Source organism: Lissotriton helveticus, chromosome 9, assembly GCF_964261635.1.
Source record: "Lissotriton helveticus chromosome 9, aLisHel1.1, whole genome shotgun sequence".
NCBI classification, from domain to species: Eukaryota; Metazoa; Chordata; class Amphibia; order Caudata; family Salamandridae; genus Lissotriton; species Lissotriton helveticus.
In genome coordinates this window covers 270,460,580-270,473,451 of record NC_136070.1, presented here as the reverse complement: position 1 = coordinate 270,473,451, position 12,872 = coordinate 270,460,580, and the positions used below count along the sequence as shown (strand labels likewise).

The following is a 12,872-nucleotide window of genomic DNA, read 5'->3' as shown; positions in this document are numbered from 1 at the left end:
TTTTAGTCGGAATAGTAAAGAGAAGGAGAAAGAAGTGAAACACACCATTGAACGTAACTGGTTGGTCATTCCATCCCGTTGCACTTAGGTTACTGATGAGATTATATATGGGAATTACAAGCCTATGCTTGGTCAAATTCAGTTTTGAACATATGACCTTCAAATGAAATGCTCTCTAGCTTTATGCCAAACAGCCTCTCCAGTAGTTGTAACCAGTTTGAGAACAAATGTAGATGAATGTCACAGTTACTGCCTTCTGCAAGCTTTCATTTGAACAATATATACAAAAGGACGGAGTGATTTTGAATCCTGTGGGGCGTGGAGCTGGGTGATCAGTTGTCTAGTGGTTTTAAAGACACATTATGAGCTTAAGCAAAAAGTAAGTGCCAAAAGAATCATCACACATTTGTCTAACTTCTTGCCAGTTTATTTCACTATTGATAGTCTCACTCAGTCCATTGGTAACCTGCAGCAAAACGCACATTACCTAGGTAGACCTGTCCATCTGTATCAGCTAACCAGCAGCATCCCACACTGGGAGGCATTCTGCCCTGTATTCTCTTACCTAACATCCTGATGCTGCTCGTCTGCTGGAATGCATGACATCATATGTAAAACACAACAGCAAATAAAGGCATGAAACGACTGAGCCTCAGATCAACAATTCTCTGTACTTTATACTCAGAGCACAGCATATAGGCTTTCAAACACTAAAGTCTCATTAAAATGCATCCCCAACAATCCATTATTGTAGCATAATTCAATTCATTTTTGCAGTCTAACACTTGTCACCATTTTCACACCTTCTCTATATACTTTCAGGCCTTTCACCCACATCTGGTGGTGTTGGTTGCTTCTGACTGGTGTTAATCTTGCTGGAGCCTTGGGAGTAAAGTTTGTTGGGCTGTTTGTGGTCCTGCTGGTAGGACTGAACACGCTGAATGACCTTTGGAAGATTCTGGGCGACATGAGCCTCACATTGGTAAGTGCAAGTGGATTTCACCAGTTGATTGTTCTGCATCTTTTTCTTTTGATTAAATCTAAGTTGAGGCATCTTATTTACATTATCTAGGTGGTCCAGTGGCTCATCTCTATAAATTAATTCATTTACATGAAATGGCGTGTGTGCCCCCACAATAAACCAAGCAGGAGCCGGTTGTTTTCAGAAGGGGTAGAGGAAGGGCTTTATAGACCTAACTTCTGCTGCTTCCATACTATTACTTGTTTTGTACGTGCTACTTGTGATTCTGGATTGTTGATAGTGATAGGTTAAATATAGAGAAGTGCAGCTGCTGTTGTCAATACCATCCAGTTGTCTTCAGTACTCTTTACTGTTGTCCGTACAAGGGGTCAGGGTCTCGAAGTGAAGATAGTCAATTGCCATGATTGTAATAGATATTTACCATTTGTGAACTCCTCTCCTATCCTCCTATCACCCAATCCTTCTTTTAGAAGCTTAGACCTCTATTTATGTTTACACATTTCCTTCAGTTTGTGGTTCAACAACTTCATTTAGCTTAAGTCCCAAGTAAGCACGGTGAACCCTCTCCCACAGACCTAAAGGTATGGCGCTAGTGGTTTGGTGTCACCAAAGCCTCCCTGCCACTCAGATGTAGCAATATACAGCACTCCATAGTTCAACTTACACCCCCATGGGTATAAAGAATCCACAGTTTTTAGCCACAGAATACATTTTATCTACCTTTGCATTGTCATTACTAGAAGGAGGTATCTGTAGAGTTCAACAACAAGCACCACATGAATCTCCGTTTCCTTGTGCGAACCTTGCATTGAAGTGCGTTACTCATCCCTTTCTAGAAAAATAGAAACATGGCTAATCTCCTTCGAGAACACTGGTGTGATGATTGCTTTTAATGCATTCTGTGTTTCTTTTAGACATTTTGAATCTCAAAATTAGAACACTTGTCTTTCAACCTTTCAGCTGCTGTTATTAATACTTTGCTTGAGAATTTGGAGACATTTGGAGTACTTCTCCTAGTTTGGGCAGCTAGTTTGGAACCTTCTGCATTTCTTCTTGGCATCGTTCGATGATTGAAACCATGCATACAAGTTGTAGTTGTCATCAATTATATATTTGTTATTGCAGCCGGAACAGATTCTGAACCACATGACTTTCGTTGTTTAGCTGTGAAGTGCCATGCCATAAAATGAAACCTCAAGTGTTATTTTATGTGATCTATTCCCAGCCATCAAGTGGCTGATCAATCTATCATAACATGCATCAGTTTGACAACTCGCCTGCACTTCTAAAGTTGTGTAGAAGAATATTTCTGAATACTCTAGGCACTGATCTCCTATTGGAGGGTGGACAGGACGAAAGGTCATGGCTGAAAAGACAATGTGAAGATGGTGTTGAGGTAGAAAATATTCTGATTCCTTTCACCTGACAATGCTAACAATGCTTTTCATATGTTTTACCTATTTGGATGCAAACATTAAATGGCAGAGAAATTTACATTGCATGAACATCTACAACAGCCATGATGATTCTGAAAATCTACTCTTACATTTAAGTAAATTCTCATTTTTTTCAACACGCCTTACAACTGTTTCTTGTGAATCCAGTAACTTGTTCCAGAGTAGGACTTTATAAAGGATTACAGTCTCACTATTTTGTTTGGATATGGACACATAGCCAAGCTCCTGAGACCTAAAACTAAACATAGACATACTCACACACTTAAATCTTCAACCTATAGAGTTGATAGAAGCATTTTTTAACTACTGAGTTAACCTGCGAGTGAGCAAAGCCATAACGTCCAGGCATTATCAGCTTAATTGAAGCTAAAACTTGTAAGCTTTTTAAGAACTGGACTCTAAGCCTTACGCTGAGCACCAAATATGATGATCTCTTCCTTAGTAGTCTTTAGCTCTAGGAAGCTGTTTGTCATCCAGGACTGAACATTGTGTCAGCAATACCTTTTCCAGGTCTGCCACTGGAATGGAATTGACTGGAAACGTAACAAAGACCCAAGGGTTGTCGCACAAGATTGAATAGACACCAATTGAAATATATGGGAAAGTGGGTGCCAGCAGCTAGGAGAAAGGTTGCAGAAATGTACATAAGAACAAGTAGCGATGCTGCCCCTTCATCTGTTGGGTGAAGGTTATCGTCCCAAAAGTCTAACATGACCATTTCAATGCCATGAAGCAGCTAAAACCAAACTGTACAAGATGTGAGTTTTATGGGATTTGATGAAGTGTTGTAATTGTTGAATATAGCCTTGTAAAGAAATTAAGTGACTGCTGGTAGAATGGTAATTGGAAGACAATTGCATAGATCTGTAGCAGTAGGATTGGCTTTCTGTAGCAGTGGTTACCAAGCCTGCGTTCCAGATGTTGGACACTACTCCCTCTTGGAAGGAGAGATCCACTTCTTGTTTTCTTTTTCTTTTATTTTCTCCTCTTCCTTGTTATCCACTTCTGTCTCATTTTCACATTCCGCCCTAGTGATTGCTGGCAGTGCTGGGAGTCCTGTGACATACTAATAATATCTTGTAATATTTTTGAAGATATCTATGATCCACAGCCATGCAAAAAAGTATCATCTTCTTTAATAATACAAAGATAGGGAGCTCACAGGCATTACTCTACAAATGAATATTTTATGGGTATTGGGGTTAATATTTTTTTCTTCTTCTACAGGTTACTGTGGGGAAACACTTTTTAGCCCGTGCGCTTGGCCTGATTGTGCTGCCACTCCTCATCTATGCTGCATTATTTGCCATTCATTTTGCTGTGCTGAATCGGAGGTACTTTCTATCAATGTCATATAACCATTTTACCTGTGCATATTAAAGCGTAAGTGTAATTTTTAGATCATGTGAACTCAGATAGCCGGCAATATAGGCTTTTATGCCACGTCTTTACATAGTACTACTGGTGTACTTTGGTGAATAGAATCTCTCTGGTGTCAAATGTTTACACAATGTATGAATCCATGGAAGGCACCAACACCTTAGATCTAACATTATAGTTTAGTAACTTTATAGCCATTGCCTGAGGGGACTTTTATACTATGTCTGTGATGACCTAACACCATACTCAAGTTATACTAAGGGAAGCGCTATGGCAGTTGGATGATGTACCAAAGCTAGGAGGTACAGTTCCTCTGAACCTAACTGAAATCATGTGATATTTTTGTCAGCCGCATATTTGGATCCCACAGCAACCTGCTTAACGTTTATGGCAATGGTGAGATTCCTATGCCTGTTTCTGTCTGCCTTCTGGGCTGTATCTTCCAAGGCAGTAGAGGTGATCTCACAGTTATGTCAAAATATTTTTGTTTTATCCAAACTTGGATGACTGATTGAAAAAAGCATCTAAACTGTGCAGAAATAATGCAAAATCACATACTATTTTGTCTTGCAGATATAAATCCAGAAATTAGCAATCACTTAAGTTCAATGCATCTAATAGTATGAAGTATTTCATGACATAGAGAGAATAAAAAAGGATACATTGCCATCTAGATGCATGAAGAAAACTGTTTAGCCTCCAATAATCTCTTATTCAACAACCAGACGGCTTTACTCTTTTCTGGGCTCCTTAGAATATTGTTTCTGTAGTCCAGAATGTCAAGTTCCACATCCGGCAGCTGCAGAAATCGCAAGGGAATCAAGGGTGATAGATAACAAGAGACTCGTAGAGCAAACTCTGTAGTTGTTCTGCTGGTGGTATCGGAAGGAGAACTTGTTAAGGACCGCTTCCACTGTATCTCGTACAAAAGACATGCATATACGATTCAGGATCTTATAATCAATATACAGTCTGGGGAATCCACATATCGTATCCTGTTCACATACAGTCTCACCATCATGTGAGCGTACCACTCGTCTATTATAATAGTGTGAATGCAGTTTTGTTTTTATATTCATAGGACCTATACCCTTCATAACTAATGGAGCAGTTCTACCATATAAAAAAGTAATGGCTTAGAGCAACTATTTAATTCTGAAATACATTGTTCACTCCATAATATCGAGCTCCATCATGATCCAGACAGACTATTCACAACTTTGTATTTGGAAAAGAGAGGGAAGGAACACAGTCCAGAACTCTTTGGAAGGAGGCACAAAAAAAGTCACATGCTTATGTCTCAATTACCACTTTACATTACATTTTTTTAGTTCTTCAAAATACCAAGATATGTAATTCGGACCAGCATTCTTGGACACAAAGGTATTGCCTCTTCTTTGCGAATTTTCTACCATCTCAACTCGGGGTGAGGAGGATCTCTCTGATCAATGGTTTGCAAACACAATTGATATCACAAACTATTTATGAAAATAATCTATTAATCGAAAATAACAGGGGAAGGCTCCTTTGATGCCCCCTCCTGTTTTCAATTGGAAGGGTCACAATGGCCTTTTGCAAGATTCTACTCTTTTAAGTGCTATGGGATAGTGTTAAAAGCCCATTTGCTGTTGCAAACCCTGTACATTGTACATCTGGCCCCAAGTAACTATTCTTGAAAGGAGCAGTAAATACATAATCTTTGTCAGAGAGCAGAAAAGGGGTCCTATTCAAAATACTTTCTTATTCCTTAAAAGGGAAGAGGATTGCTTCCAATTTAAGATACGTTTTTCAACAAAGTTCTATTGCCTGAGATTCAAAATAGCATCATTCATGCACATGCTGTAGGCCTTACAGGAACAGGATTGCTTCGTCTCACTAGATCTTCATTATATGTCATTCCATATTTGCATCAGGAACTGCCATAGATAATTTCTAAGATTTGTAATGGGGGTGAATACTTCCTGTTGCTTGTTCTTCCCTTTGATTTGCATCAGCCTCAGACGTTTAACAAAGGCAATGGGAGTCCTAGTGGCTCGTCTGCATTGGCAGAGCCGCTGTATTTTGTCTTAAGTGGACAACTGGTCATGCCATGTTTGAAATCATCTTTTTATACAATTAGTATTTTTCTAGGATCGGCAAGCAGTCCTGCATGCAGCTATCCCATAAACTACAATTCATAAGAATGATCCTGGATACAAAACTCTCTGCAGGCATGTTCTCCTCTTCTGAAAGTGCAAATCATTCACCAAATCAATTTCAGATTGCTTGCATCTTCCAGAACTATATTGTCAGTGGAACTAATATAATGGTCAGTTGTTGGATTTGATATTTTATATGCCTGATCTGGCGTCTGCATCTAATTGATTTGTCACCTCCAACAAGAAAAAGGAAACTTTCAGACCTCCTTCGCTCCATGTTGCAGTAGTTACAAATGTACATCTCCTTTGTCCAAGGTCGTGCTCAGAGAGCGTCACAGTAACTTGCTTTTGTTTGAGAATAGGTTAAATATAAATGAATTGGAGCTGAGATCAGTGTGGCTAGCTTTAAAAATGTTTTTTCCACTGTCAGAACTCCTTTCAGAGGGCCATAGTGCACTAAGGGACTAATGGGCTCAACCGTGCTGGTTGAGGCCTTTTACTCATGATGTCCCAGAGCCCGACCTACTATGGATCCTGCTCATCTGGGCCAAGTATCTCTTCTGCACTTGACTCTCAGTGGTAGCTGTGGTGGAGCAGTCAAGGCTCTTCGGTGGGGTCAGTGAACATCACTGCTCACTCAGAATGCAGACAGGACAAACCATACATCAATGTCCAGTCAAATACTTGAATTTATAAGAAAAACTAGTATTTATTTTCTAACTCTACACCTTCTGACGTTCAGAAGCAACAACACAATCCCCCTTGAGTCGGGGGTCTAGTAGTTGTCTGGTAAATCTCTGTCCCACCCTCCTTAGTGTAGTGTGTTCAGGGTTATTCCTCATTCACTGGTGGCCGGATCAGGAAATGTAAACTATTAGGCCATACTCAAGAGTTTCCTTGTGACTCTTCAGGATTTCAGTCAAAAATGTCTATGGTGCCGCAGCACCTTCAGCAGTGAATCCCTTGGAGCCACAAAGGGCCAGTTTCAGTCTTACCCGCTCCAGCGGTGTGGAAGTGTTCAGCGGTGAAGCTAGTGACCTCTCCTTGGGCGATTCCATGTCTAGATCCTTTATGGTAAAGTTGGGCCACTCGTCATGGAAGCGGCAGCACCTGGAGGCGCAGGCTCTTCCTGACGAGCAGCGCTGCCTGTCGGTGACCAGTCATCAGAGCTGCTCCCGCTCGGCAGACACGAAAAGTAAGTTACTCTCCCCCTAACAATAGGGGGAGTTCTCTGGCTCCATACTGGAGATCTGGTGATGGTGCAGCATCCTCAGTGGCTCCGAGATCCTCGGGTAAACAGCCAGGTGCAATTGGCGCACTAGACCCTCTGGTCACAGCAGTGCGCCTCTCGTCTGGGCCACGTCATCAACAGTTGGCAGCATAGATACCGGCAGCCCATTCTGGAACACGAGGTTGCCGTGTGGCTCGTTGTCAAGCCTAACAAATTCTCACGTTCTGACCCAACTAAGTTCACAGGTGGCACCTTCTGGCATACAGGTTCACTGTGGTGTGGCGGTGCGGCGGACCTGGTGCTTCCCGCATGGTGCACTTCACAAGACTGAGATCACAACGGCCCTATCCTGGTAAATGGGGGTCGTCCGACTGTTTCTGCACATAGGCAATGCCTTGATTGGTGCAAAGTTGCTTCCTCACGCCTCGCTCAAGGATTTCTCTCAGCAGGGCTCCCCAATGGACCTTGCTTCCTCCAACGCTCTCCTCTTCCTCACAGGGCACACTGGTTTTGGCAAGCAGGCAGACAATTGTGCTCCAGGGCAGGTGATGTTCCCTCACCCTGCAGGTCGACTAGCAGATCATGGCTCCAGTCCTGGTCACAGGCAGACGTCTTGCAGAGTTTCCCCTCCTCACACAGCCCCCCTGGCTGCTTGGCAGATTAGGCTTAGGAATGTGGGATAGTGCACCGCTTAATCCAACGTTTATGTAGTTTTCTGTGCAACCAGGGTATCGTTCCCCGCCAGGAACGTGCTCAATAAACCTCGTAGCAGCAATACTAAAATAGTATAGTTGTCACCCTGAGCACCAGTATTTGCTGATTCTTCAGCTCCAAAGTTTTCCAAAAATGAGTGTGCAAAGAGAATCGTTTTTAAAGATTCATGAGTGTCTTTATTAGCACTTTTCCATTGTTAAATGTTCATATATTGTCTGTTCCCAATTTATATAATCCAATGCATTTCGGCAGGAACTCCCGCCTTCATCAGGGAATTATTTCTGCAAATTCAAAACAACTTTCGATCAGTATCACAACCTACTTAACTCGAATACTTAAATCAAAATTCATTAAATACATGATGTTAAAGGTGAGTCTACTCGTAACTCGTATAATCAATATTGTTCTGACGATAAGTTCTGACAAAATCACTTAATGTATGGGTTCAAAGCAATGCATTTCATTAAGTGCTTTACTAAATCATCACCGAAATTCAATCGCTGTTCGTTATAACGTGTATTGTATCATTTCAATGAACACCATCCATTTCATAACTTTATTTCGATTTCACAAAGAAATCATCAAAGTATACATCAATATAAAAACACCAACTACAATAAAACCATGGTACATATTTACATAATTCTGATTTTCATAAACATTCAATAACAGTTTCTAATCACAAGAGCTGATCTAATAAAACTCAGTACAGCATTACAGATGTTTGCAGTTGACAAAGATAATAAATGTTCATATCCTTCTTTATAATAGCACGATCCAAAGGATAATAGTAATAGTCTAATAAAACTATTTCTTGGGACCTTATACAAAGTGCAAAAAAGAATAAGATGCAAGGTGTTTTGCGAAACCTTATTATTACAGGGGCAACAAGGTAACTTCTCACTCCACCCCCCTGCTTTGGAAAAGCAAAAAGGAAGTGTAGAGTACCAAGGCGAAACCTTGTCAAATAGAAACGCCATTGCGTATTCATAATATATGATAGATAAAAGAGTCGCACTAGTTTGCCCCGAACACGTAGTACATATTCACTGTTCCTTAAGGAACCCAAACTAGAACTATAGGCGTTTTTGATAGTTAACTTAGCATCCTTATTGATCATGCCAGGATTTGTAAACATGTTTCCTAGCCCAATTTTATAAAGGGTATCTCTGACATAGCGAAGCCATGGAATTTCCCTATAGTACTCAAGTTTAAGGCAGTCTTGTAGGATATCTTTTGTCAGTTTCAGTTCCTCAGACTGCCAAACCTTAGACCACAATACTAATGGCGCTACTTTTATAATGTCACTTGCAAACTCAATACCAACCTCCCCATGACAAAAAATATTTGATGTGCTTGATGGGACAGATAGGAGACGTTTTATAAATTTATTCTCCATAATCTGTAGCTTTTCACAATTTTGTGACCCCCAGACACCAGCACCATAGGTCATAGCAGAGACACATTTAGCCTTATACAAAGTTATTATTTCAGCTATACGTCGTTGTCCTAATTTACTAGCAAAGCGAAAAGGAGCTTCAATTGATTGTGTAACCTTTTGAACCCGGGCTACTATCAGAGGTTCCCAGTTCAATTTTTTATTAAAAAGGTTTCCCAGGTAATTGAAGTTGTCTACTTTCTCTATATTTGAGTCCCTCACCATGTACTTGCGGTTTTTAACACTTTTCGGACCACAAGTCATGGCAAAAGATTTAGTAAAATTGACCCCAAGATCTAAGTTACCCATAAACATGTCAAAGGCATTCAGGCACGTCTGCATGCTATTGGGAGTAAGGGTCATTAGGACAGTGTCGTCTGCATATGACAACATTGGAATTCTTTTGCCATTTATCTGAGGGAAATCAGCACCGGTTTCTAACAAAAAACTTTCTAGTCCGTTCGTGTAAACCAGAAATAAAAAGGGGGCTAAAATACATCCCTGGCGGACACCTTCAGTAGATAATATAGGTCTAGTTTTCTCTCCCCCAGGGCCATATCTAATTCTCACCGTTGTGGCAGCGTGAAGCCTGCGGAGCAGAGTAACCAAAGGCTCCTCAAACCCCATAGACTCCATCATCCGCCACAATTTACCCCTACATACCGTATCGAAAGCACTGGACAAGTCCATGAATGCCAAATGGATAGAACTATTCTTGGCACCCATGTACTTGCCCATAATCAGTGCTAAGTTTAAACACTGCTCAGTGGTTCCTTTCCCTCTTCTAAAACCATATTGGGATTCTACAATAACTCCCGCTGACTCTGCCCATGTTTCAAGGCGAGCCAATATCACCCTACCCATTAACTTACATGACGCGTCTATTAATGATATTGGCCTATAGCAGCGTGGGTCAGACTTATCACCCTTTTTAAAAATAGGTACCACAACCGCCTCTTTCCAAGAGGTCGGAATGGACCCCAGGATTATTGCCTTAAAAACATTCAAAAGTAATGGGGACCAGACCTCCAAATTATGTTTGAAAAGATCCAAGGGTACTGCATCAGGGCCTGGGGCCTTTAAGGCAGCCCCCTTGGTCAAAGCCAACTTTACCTCTGAAAGCATTAATGAATCACTAAGTGATTTTGCTGATTCTATATTAAAATTATAATCACCCTCACCCGTGGTAGCAATCAACAATATCTCATTTGGGTTAAAAAATTTACTGTAGTGAGCTACCCAGGAGTCTTCAGGTATATGCACTCGAATAGTATTATCTTCCCCTGATTTAAAAAAAGGCCTATTTATTATCTCCCAAAAGAGCCTATTATCCCTTAGGTCAACCGCTTTTTCCAAGTCTTCCCATGCCTTGGTCCTTAGATCATTTTTTCTCTTAATCAGTACCTCCCTATATCTTTTCCTAGCAGATCTAACCAGACCTTTGTTAAATGTGTTTGAGCATAAGAACATTCTGCGTCAAACCATTTAGGCCCACGGTCTTGTTGCTTCCCCCCTGTCTTTACAAGGTGTGAAGCAACATTTCCCAATAACAATTCAAAATTCTCAATTATGTGGTCTGGATCTGATATAGTTGTCAGACAAATTTCTATTTTATCCTGATTTTCCTTAAAGACATCCGCTTCAAGTTGCCTCACATTTACTTTGTCCCACCTTAAAGTAACACCCTGGTTTTGGCAATATACTATAGGTTGTTCCACAAACTGGTTCTTCTCGAGAGCCAGATTAAAACTCAAAGTTAGGGGGTTATGGTCACTAGCTGGGTTCGCCTCAATTCTAAAATCTTTCAGAAAATGAGAATGACCCCTAGACACCATGGCAAAATCAATTACACTCATTCTGCCCCCTGTACCTTGAAAAGTGGGTATATTCAATGCACCAGAAAAACTAGACGTATCCAAGATGCATAAATCATTATTCATGACAATACTATTTAGAGCCTCCCCTTGTTTTGAATGGGTAAAATGAGCCATAGGTTGGTCAGTTAAATCCATCAGACCGCACACCCTAGATCCGCTAAACTTGCATAACTCACAGTTAAAATCACCTAACCATATAATTAGAAGAGGGAAGACCCTGTTTGTCACCTTAACAATCTCTTCCTGTAGGTTATTAATAACTACGGTTACATGTTGATCAAATATATTGTAGTACCAATTTACAAGAAGAAGGGTTACCGGAAATAAGTCCTTGATCATAAGTAATTGGTACCAAGGTGATTCCACCACTCGGGTCACATGTCTTAGGTTATTTTTTACAGAGATAGCTGTCATAAGCCCACCCTTAGCTCTCCCTGCTTGCGATGGTATTGCAGAAACATTAAACATTTGAAATCCATCCAAACTCGGATCCACAGTACTCCATGTCTCCTGGAAGCAGGCAATGTCAAAAGATTCAATATAATTTAACCAGAAAGGATCCTCTAATCTTCGTCCAAGGCCGGCTATATTCCAAGAAATTAAACGGAAACATCTAGCCTCCACCCGATTGCCTTCATTTCCCTGCAGTGATTTCTCCATTGGATGAGCTAGGTCACACCCATCTACCCTATTTTCTCTGCAATTTGTTACCACATCAACATCGGGAATATTTATATCTCTAAATGTGCAAGGGTTGTCTCCACACCACTGATCTAAGTCAGAATTAAGATTTAGTTTATACATGGATCCCGTATTCCCTTGAATAACATTTTCTCCATAAACAATAGAATCATTATATTGTTCACAGCAGTTTTGGAGTATATCACTAACCCAAGGGTCCTCCACAGCATTTATGTTATTATTAGTTATTGTCTTCACATCATCCCACAGGGTAGAATCATAGTGGGACACTGGCGCAGGCATAACACCCTCAACCAAAGAAGAAAATGTAAACATTTTGTCCCGAGCTGGGATTTTTTGTTGGGAGGTTAGTTTCAGTCAGTCATTTAAATCCATAGGGGTTAACGGATCAAACATATTTGATAAAGGAATATTCCAAAGATCCTTAGGATTTGAAGGGAAATGGTTATTTGAACTAGGGTACATATTAGGGTGATTTTGCGGAGGGAAAAAATTTGCATTTCTGTTAAAATGGGTGGGAATAAACTGGTTCATAAATTGTTTCCGATGATAGGGGAAATCCAAACCATGTCTCATCCGAGGTGTAATCGAGGAGAACATCATGGTTTCCGGGTAAAAGTATGTCAAATTTCGGGTTGACACTCCTCCATTACTATTACCCGGGAACCAGTCACTAATATAAGTGACCACCCTATGATCCCGAAAGTTGACAATAATCAGATCACCCTCTATATCTTTAGGGCGTATGCCCACCCAAAAACACCTTCTAACTGAGACAATGTCACCATTCAAGTGTAAAGGTAGTGGTCTATTCAAACGTAGCCAGTGAATGACTTTGTTTTTTAAGCTAGTGTTTGATTCCACATTTCCCTCTGGGACAACAGGAACGCCTGTTAAAATAACAACAAAATTAGATGAGTCCGGGGGCAAATCTACTGTGTTTTTATAATTAG

General features: G+C 40.6%; 1 protein-coding gene across 1 annotated transcript in view; it reads left to right on the top strand.

Moving 5' to 3' along the window:
* Window positions 1–12,872, top strand: part of POMT2 (protein O-mannosyltransferase 2) — a 425,522-nt gene that overhangs the window by 132,912 nt on the left and 279,738 nt on the right. Inside the window, exons 6-7 of the mRNA XM_078659955.1 lie at window positions 823–982; window positions 3,667–3,773. Of these exons, the coding sequence (XP_078516081.1) occupies window positions 823–982; window positions 3,667–3,773 (267 nt within the window). The remainder of the gene's footprint in view (window positions 1–822; window positions 983–3,666; window positions 3,774–12,872) is intronic.